A 16,308-nucleotide genomic window follows, 5' to 3' on the forward strand; every position below is an offset into this window, starting at 1 on the left:
GGCTTTGGCTATCGCACGTGATCTTATCGCGACCGAGCCCCACGCGCTTGGCGCACCGAACTGGGTCGTGTAAGAGGAAAAAAACCCTGCCGAATAGCACAAAATTACAGCCGAAGGAAAAAAAATACGCCCTTTTTGCTACCCACACGGACTACCGCGATTCGCAACCTCTCGTCTCTCTCCTGCACACCTTCACCCATCAAGGACACACATCAATCACAATGGAATCCAGCAGCAAGGCTCCCGTCAAGCTCGTCAAGGTGACCCGAGTTCTCGGCCGAACCGGTATGAAGAGACCTCATTCTCTCGCCCTAGCATTCTCCCTCGCCTGTCTGCTGCCGCCGCCGCTGTTGCAGTTGTCGCCTTTGTCGTTGGAGTGTTCTCATGGAAAGATGGAGGGAAATTTTTCCATTTTCAATATCTAAGGGGAAAATATCATGAGAGGGAAAACTATATGGTCGACAACACAACAATTCGCAGATTGGCATGCAGATTGGCTGGGAGACATGTTAGGGCATGTATGGAACCAAGCACAAAAGACTAACGGAAACGTCCAGGCTCTCGTGGTGGTGTCACCCAGGTCCGTGTCGAGTTCATGGACGACCAGACCCGTTCTATCATCCGAAACGTCAAGGGACCCGGTATGTTTGACATTTGCGATTGCTAGACGGTGGCGTGTTGGCTGACTTGTTTGCACAGTCCGTGAGGACGACATCCTTTGCCTGCTCGAGTCCGAACGTGAGGCCAGACGTCTGCGATAAATTTCGAAGGTTAGAGCGGAGGAAAAGAAAGCAGATGGTAGAGGTTCTCAATGGCGTGAACGGGTACGGGTCATTTTCTTTTGGGTGTGTTCCAACTGGACATTACGGCCTCTTGTGACGACGGCATGAAACGATGGTGTCAAGTAGCGACAACCGGCAGGGCTTCATCCTACCTAGTCGGAAATACCTAGGCTCATTCTCATAAAAAAGATACAAAGCTTCTTTTTTTTGGTCCAGACATGGATAGCTGCCCGTCTCAGTTTCCAAGTGCCGATCTCGCTGGCTTTGCCAATGACTGACTGAATAACTCTGCTGAACAACAGTCCTCCTCTCTGGACTGAAAGCTGCCAAAGAGGCTGTGACATACACATATCCTAGATGCTGAACTACGTTTACGGTATCTAATGTGCTACCGCGATCACGCTAGGATAGTATGAGTATGCACCCCGAAGCGTATCAGTGCATATAGGTACAGCGGGATGTCTTCTTTGCCACTCAATTGTCTTGCTCCTGGCGTAAGCATGCATGTGATACCTAACAAGTACCCTTAAATGACAAACAACCACGAGTACACTTGTGCTGGGAAGCGTTCATATGAGACAAGTGGTAGGAATAGCACCACTGCTATAGTTGCCATAAGGGGCCAACATGATCTTGGGCCGGGTAGCAGTCACGTTGCCTCTCTTTGCTCGTATATCGGGCATCGATTCTTTGGATGACGCGTTGATCCAGTGAGAGACTGGACCCATGTTTCACAGCAGTGTCGGAGCACGCAAAAGAGCCTGGAGACTTTGGTGGCGCTTTCGTTTCTTCCTTGGGCGCTGTTGGGAGATCGGCCTAGATGCGTCCCGGGAGGGGGAAGATGGATTGGTGATCGATAATGGCAGTTCCAACAGCTCGAGTTAATCCTAAAGATACGAATCGGATCCATACCTTGCGATTAGCCTGTGGGGAAATATGAAGCGTCTGGGTTTTGCATCTGTTTGTTGTTTGTTGTTTGTTTGCGGTCGGGATAGTCTCATTTTGGCCATTCCGTTGTTGAGCCCCCGTTTCTACAGCGTACGAGTACAAGTACGTATGCCGTAAGCTAGACAGCCCCGGGATAGTTGAGGTCTCTTAGCGCGCCGATTTTAAGGTTGAGCCACTGAAACTCTCGACAGCTTCTGCCCAGTCTCCAGCCTTTCTGGGCTCCCCGCAGCAGCCACGCACATGTGAGAGGCACTAGGCTTCCAGCATTGATGCGCACCTGAGCTTTTTCACACCGAAAGTGTCTCGCTCGCACAGCATGTCATGAGCAAAGGATAGAGACAGAAGGACAGAAAATGACGATGGATTGAAAGTGGATCTTAATAGACGTGTGTCTCATCCATCAATTGGATACGTACGTGCCTTGTTACCTTGTTGATGCTCATTCTGGCGACGTGCAGGCGGTTCAACACACACAAACATGGTGTGAGGAGGTGCTGCAGCGCCCCGGTGATAACGACCTGAGCCATTTGGGCGCCACGGGCCGGTACTGCCATTTCCAGCGTTTCCAGCGTGCTACCTCCAGCCTCTTGTGCCACGCCAGGGCCCCCCGTAAGTGCTAACCGCCGCCAGCATTGCCTCTCAGCAGCACCAACCCCCCAAAGAAGAGCCGCTGAAAGCCAAAACATGCCACCAAACCCCCATAGTGGCCCATCTCCATTCTTCATCCCCCATCTTTCCATCCCATCTCCACGACATTATCCCCATCCATAGCCCGTTTGCCCGTTTGCCCGTCCCCCATATTCCACCTCCTTCAGCTACCTCCATCAGCCACCCACTTCAGCCTGCAGCAGCAATTGGAACTTATTCCGTCCTTGGCAACTGTCAAAAAATCAGGCCCCCGAATCGCTTCTTCTCTAGTCCAGCTCCTTCGCTTCGGTCTGCATCGCATGCCGATTGGCTTGTGCCGCTGCTACTGACTGTACCGTGCTCTGCTCTGCTCTGCTCATCTTGGGCCCCTCACCCTACTCTTTATTTTTTTTTCCTTTCTTATCTTCCCTTTTCCCATTTTTTCTTCCTTTTCTCGCCGGTGACGCCATCGGAGCAAGCGGCACCTTTCAATGGTCTCTCTGAACTGATCGACATCGCTTCCGTTGCTGCTCTTGGATACACGGGAGACAGCAAACAAAAAAAAGACCTATATAAGCTCCGGCTAAAGCTTGCGAAGCTCATCACGTCGCAAAGCATCGCCCTCACCTTCAAAAAGGGCTGTGACCCCCAAAGACATATTTTACGTTTTTTCAGTGAGTTTTCCACCCCTGCCTCACTCTCCCGCCACTTCGTTGGTCCATTATAGTTCGTTCCATTCCATGTTGTTCCTGCATCTCGCTCACCCGTATCCACATCCTAGCACCAACTCCAATCGTGGCGGCGCATCTCTTTTTTTCCCTCGCGAATTAACGGACGATACGAACACAGAGATTCGTCATCGCCTGCTGTCCAATCTCTCCCTTTCCAATCATATACGAGGCGTCGGGCCCCCTCGAAGGCGAAACTGCGCGCACAATGTCCGACTTTCGCTCTCCCATTGACACCTCGGTGCCGTCACTGTCGCTTCAGATGCCGCAGATGACGACGCAGCAGCACAGGCGAGACTATTCAGGATCCATTACACTAGACGACTCTACACAGGGCCGACCACCTTCCGGCGATGCTGGTGCTTTGCAAGAAGGCGCAGTAACCGATCGAAGACCCAGCGAGGGCATGGCGACGCTTCACCTGGGAACTGCTGCAGACCAACCCAGCCCTCCACCCCCAACTGATCCAGCCGTGTTGAAGTTGGTAGGCGAGGTGCTGGCATCCGAGGTACGAATCTTGCGGATGAGATGCGCACGCGTCATTCCGATGCTAACCACCCTCAACAGCAAGGTATTCCTGCGCTGCTGCAGCGCCTGAAACAGAGCATAGCTTCCGCAAAGGTAAGTCCTTTTATCTTGCATCTAGATGGCGGTCCTGGTATATGGGTAGCTGGCTGGACACCCAAGTGCTAGCTGCAGCTCTAGAACCATGGGGCTGGAACAAGAGAAGCGAAAAGGAAGCTGACGTCTGATTAGGAGTTCGGTACCTTTCTCAAAAAACGAGCCGGCCTGGAAGAGGACAGCGCCCAGACCCTCAAGAAGCTGGCGCGCGCCACCCAGGATAACATACGGCGACCCGAACAACGCGGGGGCACATTTGTCCACGTCTATGAGGAAATGGTCCATATTCACGAGCGCATGGCTGATAATGGCATCCAGTTTGCCGCCACACTTCTCCAAATGAACGAAGAGCTCCTCGAGGCCGCCGGAAACGCTGAGCGCAACCGCAAGGTCTGGAAGGCAAACGGCCTGGCCGCTGAGCAAAAAGTCATCGATCTCGAGGCTGCCATGCGCAAGAGCAAAGCAAAATACGACTCTCTGGCTGAAGAGTACGATCGCGCCAGGACGGGCGAAAGCAGGCCCGGTGGTGGCAAGGTCTTGGGCGCATTCAAGGCACACAAGTCGGCCGCCCAGCAAGAAGAGGAGCTCCTGAAAAAGGTTCAAGGCGCAGATCAGATATATCACAGCGCCGTCACCAGTCTCCAGACCGAAAAGGCCCAGCTTCAGACCACGACCCGCCCCGAGATTGTCAAGTCATTGCAAGAGGCTATCCGCGAAATAGACTCTGCTGTCGGGATGCAGATGCAGAGATTCGGTAAGTAGTAGCTGGCAAAATACGACCGCGAGGCAGATACTGATTGACGAACTCTTCGACAGCTTTGAACAATGAGAACCTGCTGCTAGGCAATGGTCTTGTCATTAGCCCTTTCAGGAACACAGCTAGCATCGGCCCCAACCAACCTCGAAGCATGCGATATGCCATCGCTTCCATCAGCATTGACAAGGACCTTGATGAGTTCGTGGCAGGATTCCACTCCAAGGTTCAGCCAAACCCCGGCGAGATCAAATACGAACGCAATGCGGTACGTTTCCAATGTCCAATCTAATTATGTCCGGTCCCTTTCATGCTGACATGCTTTCTTCCTTTGCCTTTAGGTCCTTGGTCCAGTGCCCAGCTCCATGGGTCACTCATCACTACCCTCTGTTTCCCACACTTCCAAGCCTTCCGTCAGCCAGGCTGCTCCTGCGAGCGGATACCAACAATCCCCACAATCCTTTACAATCAACTCAAGAACAGGCGCTGGCAACAACTTTGGCAGTCCAACAGCAGGCGGCCCTGGTCCTCAGGGAGGCCCGGGACCCATAGTACCGGCGGCTGCTTCTACTCCCACCAGTGCAGAGCCTCTGAAGTCGTTCCACCAGTCCAACCACAGCCGAACCTTTAGTCAAGGCAACATGCTGAACTCTCCCATCAGCCCTCAATCTCAGCCGTTCGGTGCAGGTCCAGCACCAGGAGGTCCTCGATTCCCCAACGGTGGTCCCAATACCACTGGCCCGCCTCAACTCGGAGCGCTCCCGTTCCAAGATCATGAAGGCCCATCAGCCAAGAGCGCTTCACCTCCTCAGATGGGACTTCCGTACCAGCCTCCTGGGCCAAGCGCTCCGCCAGCATACAGCGCTCCCAATCATGGTCCGCCGGCCTCCAAGCCAGTCTTTGGTGTCCATCTCGGCCGCCTTTATGAGAGAGACGGCCTCGCTGTCCCCATGGTTGTGTATCAGTGCATCCAGGCTGTTGACCTGTTTGGCCTCGGGGTAGAAGGAATCTACCGCCAATCTGGATCGCTGAATCACATTAATAGGCTAAAAACCATGTTTGACTCTGGTAAGTCCATGTCCATCCCTTCGACCATTTTTTAGCTGCTAACCAATGCTCGCTCGCGCAGAATCCCAGGCACAAGCCCTTGATTTCAGAAACCCGGAAAACTTCTTTCACGATGTCAACAGCGTTACGGGCCTGTTGAAGCAGTTCTTCCGCGACCTGCCTGACCCCTTGTTCACGACAGAACACCACAGCAGCTTTATCAACGCAGCGAGTATGTTGTCTCCCAGAAACCAAAGCCGCGGTGCTCTTTTTTGACTTTTTTTTGCTAATGACGCGCCTACAGAGCACGAGGACGAGATTGTTCGACGAGACTCACTCCACGCCATCATCAACAGCCTGCCCGATCCCAACTACGCTACCCTGCGCGCCCTGATGCTGCATCTGCACCGTGTCATCGACAATTCTCACGTCAACCGCATGAACTCTCACAACCTGGCCGTCATTCTCGGTCCCACTCTCATGGGCACCGATCCAAGCACCGCCATCACTGATGCCGGCTGGCAGATCAAAGTCATCGACACTATCCTGGTGAACACGTACCAGATTTTCGATGAGGATTAATTAGCTTGCTCTGCCCCTCTGAAGAATTCTAATCTCCGTGTTTCTATCATCTCCATCTATCTCTATTGCATGGCGTTTCCATTCTTTCGTTCCCTTGTTACTTCTTTGTCTCCCTTTCCTCTCACCTTTCCAATCTTTTGTGTCGGCTTGCTTTCGCTTTTGCTCTGTCCTTGTCACAGGTTTGTCGATTTATACAATCAATTTCCTTTACGTGTTTCCCCCCTCAATCCGCCACCCCATATTTTATCATTGCTATTTAGTCAGAACGCCTTTCTTTCCCGCCCCTGCTGGGAAAGTACTCTCTAAATATGCCTCCTTTGTATTTGTTCATAGCTTCAAGTGCTGAACGGGTCACTTGCTGGCTAAGAAGACCACGCGTGTCTTTGTTTCCTTTCTGTCATGGGGTGATGTGGATGGGACTGATGGACGGAATGGCTAGATTGCTTAAGCTAGGATAACGTCGAGGTATATATAATAGAATGTTGTCCTCTTTTTGGTCTCGCCCTTGTTCTTCTCCGTCATGATTACCCATGGCGTAATGCGTGTGTGTGTGTATATATATATATAAATCAAGTCATTCAATTTCAGCAGAGGTATCCTACAGATAAACAATAAGAAATCAACCAGCAAAAAGAGCAAACCCCCGCTTCAATCCCCTCCCTCCAATTCCCATGCCGTACACAACAAACTCCAAAAATCCCAGCTTGAGAAGAGTGAAAAAAAAAAAAAAGAGCAATGATTCGCAATGCGCCTCCGTCTACATCAATCTTTGTTTCAGAATATGTCACACCTTTCTTTAACCTCTTTCCTCCTGTATCACAGTTTTATGGCTTCTCCAGTTAAAAAATAAAGGAGTTGCGGAAGAATCCTTCTCTACTCCTTAAACCAAACAATATAGCAGAAAGAGAAGGGGGAAATGAAGAAGAAAGACAAAGAAAATGAATAAAAGGGGAAAGAAAATGCTATGCTTTCGATGAACACAACTCCTCTCATCCTATAGGCTTTTTTGTGTCCCCATTCGCTACCAACCCGACACACATGAGTCATAGCAATTAAGGTATTCATTTCCACATCTGGTATGATACGTCTTCCTTTAATAGGACAGACAAAAACAAATGTAAAAAACATTGAAAGAGAAAACAAAATGCAGAAGAAAAAAGGTACTGCCTTGAAAAAAAAAATGCATCGTAAGGCAAGGGCCTGGAGTTCCCGCTCGCCTTTTCCATTCTTCTCCTCTGCTGGATATAAACTTGATCATGAACGTAGCCATTATGCGCGCTGAATGGTGCTTCGTAATGATGAGATGAGTATGATGCTGAAAGAAAAGCAACTCAAACTTTGACAAGGAAAAAAACAAACGACCACAAGTATAATAAAGAAGTATAAGAAAAGGTGAGAGGGAAGAGAGCCGGCAAAGCCTAGAATCCCTCTCCAATACACACATATTAGTGTAATCTAATGGCTTCAAAAAGGCCTAGACTCAAGCTCGTATCATTCACGCCGACGTTGGGAGTGGGCTCACTAAGCAATTCCCATCGTCGAAGAACAAACGGGGAGAGTCTCTCCTGGGATGTCGGGCCAATCCCATACATTGCACCCATACCCCTGGCTGCTGTGCTATGAGGCATCGTCGTCTTTTCCCTATGGGCAAGCATCAGGCCATCTGTCGCAGTGAGCTGCGGGACGCTAAAAATGTAGAACAGGCGAGCGTCTGAAGACGAGTGCAAGTTTGGCATCATGCCGGGGACGAGAAGAATGGACTTGGCACAGTGAAGACGCAGGTCATCGGGCAAGCCATCTGCCAACACTGTGGTAACATCAAAGACTTGTTGCAGCAAGCTGGCACCAACCACCTGGCTCGGCAGCGCTTCAAGCGCAAGAAACAGACGACAGAGAGTCAGAACAGTGTGTGCTCGTGCCTCGTGATGCGGAGGCAGAACCAGCTTGCCTTGAGGAGTAGTGGTCATGACAGATGCACTCAGAGGTTCCGAGGACACGCTGTGTAAAAGCACAAATCTCAGCAGCATCGGTAGCCAGTGTTCGATGATGGGGATCAACAACCCCTTCATCTTATCCTCATGGTCCTTTGGCGCAACGACAAGTTCGACGAGGTCTGATAGCCTGTCGGCCAGGACACTGGTAAGCTGAGCCGTGTTTGGCGGCTGCTGGCCTACGACGATGGCCTCGATAACGCCAAGGAGCTTCTCGGCAAGGTATAAATTATTGCTATTAGCGACGGCATCATGGACATTGCTGGGGCTGGGGTTTTTGGAGGAAGTCGGTACTAGGTCCAGAAACCGCGAACGGGCCTGGCTCTGTAAATGTCGGGAAATATCTTCACTTAGGCAGGGAAGCATCGTCGTCCACATAATGTTTTGTGCTTCGATGGCGCGGTCCATAGCTTTGGCAAATAAATCAAACTGAGAGAGGCTTTGCGGCTGGCCGTCTTCATTCTCGGCTTGGCGGGGTGGTGGGATAGAAAGGTCCATATTCAGCTTAATTTGGCAGAATGGCATCGTCAGTTCGTTTGCCAGGCGCAAGATATGGTCATATGGCGCAGCCGACGCCGCGCTTTGATCCCCGTCCTGCTGGAAAAGATTGCTAACTATTTCATGGGCCAGACGGAATCCCGCTGGGGGGATATTTTTGGCGCTGAATACTTCTGTGACGTCTGCCGTATGCATCACCACCAAGAGGCGTAAGGCGCCCAGCACACGCTCGCGATATGTGCCATCGTCAAGTGGCAGGTTTGCATTCCCATCTCGGGCTCGAAGGTCGGCATATTCGACAACCGCGTGGCGTATGAGAGAAAGTAGGCCTTTGTAGTGATTGAACTGGATAGCCCGCTGGTAGATGCCAAAGCGGTAGGCCTCTTCCTGGCTGAGATCAGTGTCGGCAGGCAGATTCGACAAGATCAAATGAAGCAATTCCTGAAGATAGGTTACTGCTCCTGGGGACGTCAAGTCAGGTGGCGCCGCCGCATCAGCATCTCCCGGGGCGGCAGCTCGGGTCAAGCTTGCAGGGCCGACCAGGAACGAAACTGGTAAGGCATCGGTAATGATTAGGAGGGGAAACACAGCATCCAATCGCTTCCGGCTCTTGAGAAGCCGAACACGCCCAACCCAGTCGGACATGAGCTTGTCGAAATGCTGGGAGTCGAATAAACGAAGGCGGGTAAGAAGAGATGCGTGGATCCGACGATTGTCGTCCATCTTAGCCCAGCCTGCCTCCAGTCTGCGGATGATGTATCCAAAGAGGCGATTCATGGTCGGGTGGTCGATGCTATTGCCACTCGCCAGCAGCTTCTCGATTTGTTCCGAGACCTCGCCATCAGCGCCCGATGGCGGATTGACCATGTTATCCGAAATGGGGGAGCAGGCGTCGGTCGCATTGTTGCGATCGCTTTGGGCAAGCTCATGGGCCAGATACTTGGCAATCTCTTGGCGACTCGGCATCCGCCTGGAGAGGAAGCATAGCGAAGCAAGCAACGGGCGCGAAACTAGGCCCTGCTCTTGGTTGATGGCCTTTAGCCGCTCAAAGAAGATGTTGAATAAACGCTCCGCACCGCCCTGGGCGTAAAAAACCTGCAGGTTCAGATTTACAGTGTCGACGCAGGATGCGAGCACTTCGATATTGGTTGTCCTGGAGCAAAGCTTCAAGACGTCGCAAAGCGCATAAAAGTCCTGGGTCGCCTCTAAAATGGTGCGTATAGCGGAGAACAGGCGCAGAGACACTGGTTGGACGGACTTGACGAGCCTCAAGACAGTCTCGCGCAGGTGAAGGCCCACAGTGGTCTGCAAAGCCTTTGAGCTGCTGACGATTCTAGGGACGAGCTTTCGCAAGGGAATCGGATTTCTACCAGCCATGGCATCGCCCTGCACCGGCAAGCCCAAAGTGTGGTTGACGCACATTAGAGCGTTGCCAATATCACTTGCTTCCTCGACAGTAGAATAGTTGGCGGCTCGTCTTAGCAGATTAGCCCGGTCATCCTTCTGATCTTCAGTGAGGTAGCGTATTGGGAGGTGAACAAGCAATCTGGTGGTGCAGGGAGCATCATCGGAGTCAACTTCGGAAGGTTGGCTACAGGCTCCGCGAGCCACAAGCCACTTTAGGTACTGGGGAACCGAAAACTGGCCTGTTCGAACCAGTTCCGTCACGAGTTGGTAGACGGTCTGCTTCCGACCCCCATCTCCGACTGGTATGGTGTCCATGTGCTCGAGAATCGCACCAGTGACGTTAACCCTGAGCGAGCTCCAAAACCTGATTAAGTTGGCCGCAATGTACACCCTTGCCAAGCCGGGGCGGTAAAAGGAAGTAGCCCAGTCCACAGTAGTCCTCACAATATCGACTTTGTCATCTCCAGTGGCCCAGCATTTTTGGGGCAGATCACGGTCTATCTGGCTGAGGAGTGTTGCGTCCAAAAGCCGCACCAGCTGTGGTCGCCCAACCAATGGCGAAGCAGTGCTAGTAATAGATAATTGGCCATTTCTAATATTGATGTAGTGATAGGCTTCTCGGCCTGCTTTGTCATCCCGTGGTAAAAAGGCCTCTAGGGCATCTTTGTACTTTGGCCAAAGTCCTGGGTCGATGAAGCTATCGGGGTTGTTCCTGATGAGTGAAACCAACAGCGTCGAAAGCTGGCTGGATAGTTGAATGAGGATATCCTTGTCAGGATGGATATGAATGGTATTGAGATGTGCAAGAAGTGAATAAACAAGACGCCGTCCATATTTTCGGGAGCGCAGGATGTCAGCCCAGCAAATCTGAGCAATCAGGATCCACATGGGAATCTTGGACTGGGGGCTATGCTCGAGGCCAGATGTGATCCAATCGAGATAGTGATCCCGGTCAAGGAGCTGTTCGGCGTATAGGTTTGTGGCAAGTCGTATGCTAATCAAAACAAAGTCAGTTTGAACGGAGCAGGGCAAAAGGAATGAGGATGCCAACTTACGCATAAGTCAACTTGGCCTTCCAGTCCGGCTCACCAAAGGCGGAGGAAACGGACTCGATGAATTGCTCCACAAAGACGGTCCAATCCCTTATCCACTTGAACTCGCCTGCTATAGCAAAAGCGCCGCCGGGGGCTCCTTTTCGTTTAAAAGCGCGAATCTCGTTGGCACCGACGCACTTGGCCAGCCAGACAGCTCGTTCGGTCGGCACGCTTTTATTCAAACACTGGTCGAGAAGAGTTCGGCCGCGGATGCCGTGAGGGATCGTCCTACTTAGTCGGCGAAGAGAGATGGCAGGGTTGGCCAAGTCCTTCATCCAAACTTCCCTCTTGGTATCGGTCAGGGTAACGCGGGGAGGAGGTTTAAAGGTCGATGGAGCAGTGACGTGGCCGCGATGTCTGCGCTGGTTGAGAACACCCATGAAGATGGTGGATAGGGCACCCAGGCCCGTCTTTTGCTTGATGGCTGGGGATATTGTCATCCTCGCGGTACTCGTCTCGTTCTGATTGCCGCGATCCCAGGTGCCCTTCTGGATCGCTTCAGGGCTCCAGTCGTCTTCGTGGTGCTTGCCATTGCCGCCATGCCAAGGAAAGAAGTCGGCGTGTCCAGAAAAGAGGCCTCGACTGAACGGGTCACCACCCGTTGCGTTGGGCTTCTTCTCAGCAGAGGGATAACGTGGAGCGTTTTTGGGAACCTCGACGGTCCACGGCCTCGGGCGCCCATCCTTCTTAAGGGCTGGCGCAGGCCTCGGAGGAGCTGCTAATCGTCTCGAGAGCTCTGGATATGTCTGCGATGTCGGCGGGCGTCGTCTGGGCATGGGTAAAGGATGGTTATCATTGTCAAAGTCGGCGGCCGAGGCCCGAGAGGGTGCTGGGCTAGAGCCGTCGACGTCTGCAGCGTCAGCCATGGACGGCCCACGCGACGTGGTATGGCTCTGTGGCGACGAGGCAGCAGAAACAGACGCCGAGGCCGAGGCCGAGATTGATGCTGAAGCTGCGCTTCCGGGAGGGTCGATATTAGAAAGTTCGAGGCGCAACCGAGAGCCGACTCTTCGCGGCGTGGTGACAAGGCGACCATGGCCTTGGCCGAGGATTGTGTTCTGACCCTGCCCTTGGCCTTGGGCCTGGACAGGGTCAACGGAATCGCTCGAGGCATCGCTGAGGGCCGAGTCCTTGCGCACAGGCGATGAAGGAAACAGCTGCTGCGATAGAGCGCGTTGGGGCGGAGGCCGCTGAGCCGACGGCAGCGATGTGCTGCTGAGGGTTCGTTGCGGCGGTCGCGGGTGGACGCCGATGGGGGTCCTGGAGGTCATCTCTCAGACGGGAGGTGAGGCGCCATCCCGTTGTATTGCTAGTTATGAAGAAGTAGGTGCCAACGAATAGGTATGCGAGATGGAGGTAGATGCGAGATGGATGGGCAGGTACCAAGTCGATACAGTGCGATACGGGTAGCACTCGGGTAGTTTGGCTAGTTCGAAGAGGCGAATAAACGTTTCAAGGGCCGGTCGAGCCTGATGGCAGCTGCAGTAGCGGAAAGAGAGGTTGAGAAAAGTCGATATGAGGCGGACAAAGGCGCGAGGAAGATGAGTGGACGTTGGATTTTTTTGGGCCCCGAGAAGAAGGTACGGAACCGTCAACCGATGTCCGGCAGAAGGGAGTTGTATTTTCCCGCTGCACCCGAATATCAGCCCCAGCCTCAGGCGTTGCGACAGCGCGTGCGGCAGCAAATCAGGGCTCTGGTGCACGCCTTGCGAGGCCGATTGACGTGCGTATCTCGAGAGGGAGGATGCTGGAGAGGCGATGCAATGGAATGCAGAAGCAGAGAAGCAACGATAAAGTCCCAATGACAGAATGGAGAAAAGAGGGAGTCGATATGATGGACGGCAAGACAATGGCAGCGAGAGCGAAGCTGACGGCTCAATTCTCTTAGCACATCACCTAATAGTATTTTCTGCCGTCGCCAAGGCATGGGCCAGGGTATCTGTACCTGTCGCACAGCACGCTGAGGGTGTTCCGTATCTGTACCCTGGACACTGTGCGATGCTGACTGGACGCACAATTCCCACTAATCTTTGGGCCGCCATAGGTGGTGTGACAGCCTACAAGTACGAGTACAGGCAGGTACTGGGCCACTAAGTTCTGGGGGTGTGCGAGGACACTGTACAACTTAGTACCGCCACCGTTGGGGCTTCTCCGGCGGCTCGTCCCCAACGCAGATCCGGATGCTGGTCCTTGACAGCGCGGCTTTTTTTTCTTCTCTTCTTCTCTTTGGTGGCATTCCCTTGTCAACCCTTATGTAACGTAAGATGCACTTTTGGTCCAACAACTTCCTACCTGTACGAGTAGTGTAGAATAGATAGGTCAAGGTAGTAGCACGGGGCGTGGAGCACAGCAGATCTAAAATTACTGAATGCCAAGGTACAGGTACCTATACCTATGCCTACCAACCTTGGCCTTGGTAGCGCCAAGTCACCCAAGGCACAGCGCACAGGTACAGTAGGGTACAGCACGATAAGAGGCAGCTCGGATAATATCGACAGGGCCAGCCAGCATTTCCCTTTGGCGATTTGAAATAGACCAGACACTTTATAACAACAAAGCACCCAACCCCTATTATTCAGCTGCAACAAAACTCAAAGCGGCATTGGGTATCTCCTGCATATTTGGGCACAAGAGGGTTGATGCCTACAGGTACCAACGCGGAGGGGGGCGTGCAGTGCTGCCTCTTTTGGATGGGCAAACAACTTTAGCAGCGCGATAAGGCATTCGGTGGATTTGATGTTAGCAAAAAGCATCGCTCAGGGCCTGTTGGCGGGACTGCGGCCATTGGCGGGCGCTATGCATCGCCATGCACCAGGACTGGCGCTAAGCCACGGAAAGCTGCTTGCTCCGTACCTGATGTACTGTCCAGCAGTGGCATTATGGGGTAGCGAATGTACCTGTACGTACGAGTACTCGGAGCGCTACGAGCACAAATGAGATGCGCCACATGCCACCACGACATTTGCTGTGTGGCTGCGGCCACCCCGTTCTGCTGCACCATCCCCCATCTCCAAAATTTCCCCTCAGATTCGATGCAAATAACCTCTCGAGTAGCGCGGAGCCCAGCTTCATTATCTAATGGTCCCTTTTACGCTTTGGTCGTGGCATCCAGGTCAGTTCAGCCGCCCCCCCTTCAGCCGAGTCGGGACAGGAAATGACGAAACAATGTCCACAGTAGACTTGTTCGGAGAGACTCGAGCCTACGGTACGGGGAGATATTCGCAAGTTGCATGATTCATGAGTTGATACCACGTTTGTCGTCTCCCGGACGTTTCTCGTCATCTTCTGGCGTTGACAAGGGGGTTGCTTTTTACCCGGCCCGCCATTACGAAATATTCGCCTTGCCATTACTCTACAGTACAGCTAATTCCGAAGAGATGGACTAGAGGCCCGGAAAGGCACGATGACAGCAGCCAGACGGGACCAATTTCCATCAGACAAATGGACCAACCTGCAGCACGATACGTATCTGTCATATCTACAATACTGTGCTGTGCTGAGCAAGCCTCCGGACAGCACGCGGAATGCGGGAGCATGCAACCCCCGCACAAGATACAGACATGCATGCTCGTACATGTATAGGATATCCCATCTCCATCTCCAACCCCATCTACAGGACAAGTACTGTACGGGACTGTACTGTACGTATACGAGTATGCTGCGAGAGCAAGGGAGCCTCTTTTTCTCTGATCAAAAAGCGCATGTAATTCGATGCCCTTGCCCGCATGCGCATGCAGCCACGCGATGCAGACTGACAACCGGCGCAAATAAACTGGCCGATATCATGGATACTACCTTACCAAGATAGCACTTGTGCATGTAGGTACGAGACATGCGAGAAGCTTTCTCCGAAACACGACTCTCCCTTGCCTCTGCTCGCGAGCTCCATCGCTGTCGATTCCATCCTGCGTGGCGCTGACTATTAGTCAATACGCCTTCGGGGACAAACTTGGGCTTTCGACAGCCACCATTTGAGCCCCAATCTCCTCCCTCTGGGCGGGGCGGGAGGCGGTGAAGCAAGCCGGCAAGCCTTTGCAAGTAGTAATATCCTTCTCGGTGGTGTGTTCGAGTTTGCTGCATCCTCCCTCGTCGCCAAAAGGACGCCAGCCTAGCTCAGCGCCACAACGCAAACATGGCCATTTCATAGTGGACGCATGCGACTTGTACAGCGAGCTTTAGTAATACGACCAGGATAGTAGCATCTGTGCCGGGGGTGAACGGGCCTGGCAGGGCGGGAGGCTCGTTCGCCCTTTGGTTTTCAGGTCTCGCGGCCACAGCCCGGAGCAGTAGTCCGCATGCCAGTTTACAGGCTGAGACCCCGAGATTGCACTCCGCACGAATGAAAGGCGGCTTCGCGAATGCTAGTACTACCACTAGTACCACTGCTGCTAGGTAATAACGAGGAAAGGCTCGGGTCTCGCTCGTATCGGACAGCCAGATCTGCCCATCTGTCCCACTATGTGACGCAGCAGGTCAAGACAGTGTCTTGTCCACAGCACCAAGCAGATTCGCGAGGCTTACGATGCCCTCTTTTCACTCGATATCTGAAACTGTCAGCGTCTACAGAGTGTCAGGTATGTTGGTGGGGGATAGTGATGATGATGGAGATGATGGAGATGAAGAAGAGCTTGGTTCAAGCCTATCCATGATTTTGCCCTGCCTCCTTCCAACAATTACTGCATCCCAGACTCTGTTGCGCCTGTCAGCTATCCGATGTAAGGTATTGTTTGCTACGCACGGATAGAATCCCTAAGATGGGAAGCCGTTGACCGCTGCTGCTGCTGCTGCTGCCAATTTGATATGGAAGAAGCCATCCAACCAAGACTGTGAAAGTGTCAGTGCCTCTTGATACATGTAATTTGAGCCAACCCGGGATCCATCTACCGGGATCAAATGCACCAAATATTGAGATTACATACAAGCAGCTACGCGATCTAGGCCATCTCTCGAGTTCTAGTGGCTGCTTGCTTGTGGCACAAGTACAAATGCCCCAGCTTACATGTGATAAGCGGACGCCCTTGATCTTCACGGCTATCCTGAGTAAAGAGACCTCCTCGGCCTTAGGTCGTCGGATCAAGCCCGTTCCGCAACAGATCGGATCGGGTATACGCTCAATGGATGAGGGCAATCTGGCTTGGTTAGTGTACGGAGTACTATATTGGCAGTCGTGAGCCGAGGCCCAACACATGCTTCGTTAGCACAAGAGTCGGGCAGACATGGCACCAGCTT

General features: G+C 52.7%; 3 protein-coding genes across 3 annotated transcripts; 2 read left to right on the plus strand and 1 right to left on the minus strand.

The window, feature by feature from the left end:
- Positions 1-195: 195 nt before the first annotated feature.
- On the plus strand, positions 196-885 carry TRIVIDRAFT_91439 (uncharacterized protein; the record flags this gene model as incomplete). The annotated part of the gene is made up of 3 exons (XM_014101420.1): positions 196-285; positions 558-641; positions 700-885. 3 exons carry the CDS (start codon positions 222-224, stop codon positions 759-761), a joined length of 210 nt encoding a protein of 69 aa, XP_013956895.1.
- Positions 886-3,491: 2,606 nt separating this feature from the next.
- On the plus strand, positions 3,492-6,089 carry TRIVIDRAFT_149416 (uncharacterized protein; the record flags this gene model as incomplete). Its single annotated transcript, XM_014101421.1, has 7 exons — positions 3,492-3,593; positions 3,653-3,706; positions 3,842-4,460; positions 4,523-4,728; positions 4,802-5,528; positions 5,590-5,739; positions 5,812-6,089. 7 exons carry the CDS (start codon positions 3,492-3,494, stop codon positions 6,087-6,089), a joined length of 2,136 nt encoding a protein of 711 aa, XP_013956896.1.
- A 1,445-nt stretch (positions 6,090-7,534) lies between these two features.
- Positions 7,535-12,350, minus strand: TRIVIDRAFT_29045 (uncharacterized protein; the record flags this gene model as incomplete). The annotated part of the gene is made up of 2 exons (XM_014101422.1): positions 7,535-10,979; positions 11,041-12,350. The coding sequence occupies 2 exons, from the start codon at positions 12,348-12,350 to the stop codon at positions 7,535-7,537; spliced, it is 4,755 nt and encodes a 1,584-aa protein (XP_013956897.1).
- Between the last annotated feature and the right edge of the window lie 3,958 nt (positions 12,351-16,308).

This window comes from Trichoderma virens (genome assembly GCF_000170995.1).
Source record: "Trichoderma virens Gv29-8 chromosome Unknown TRIVIscaffold_6, whole genome shotgun sequence".
NCBI lineage: Eukaryota > Fungi > Ascomycota > Sordariomycetes > Hypocreales > Hypocreaceae > Trichoderma > Trichoderma virens.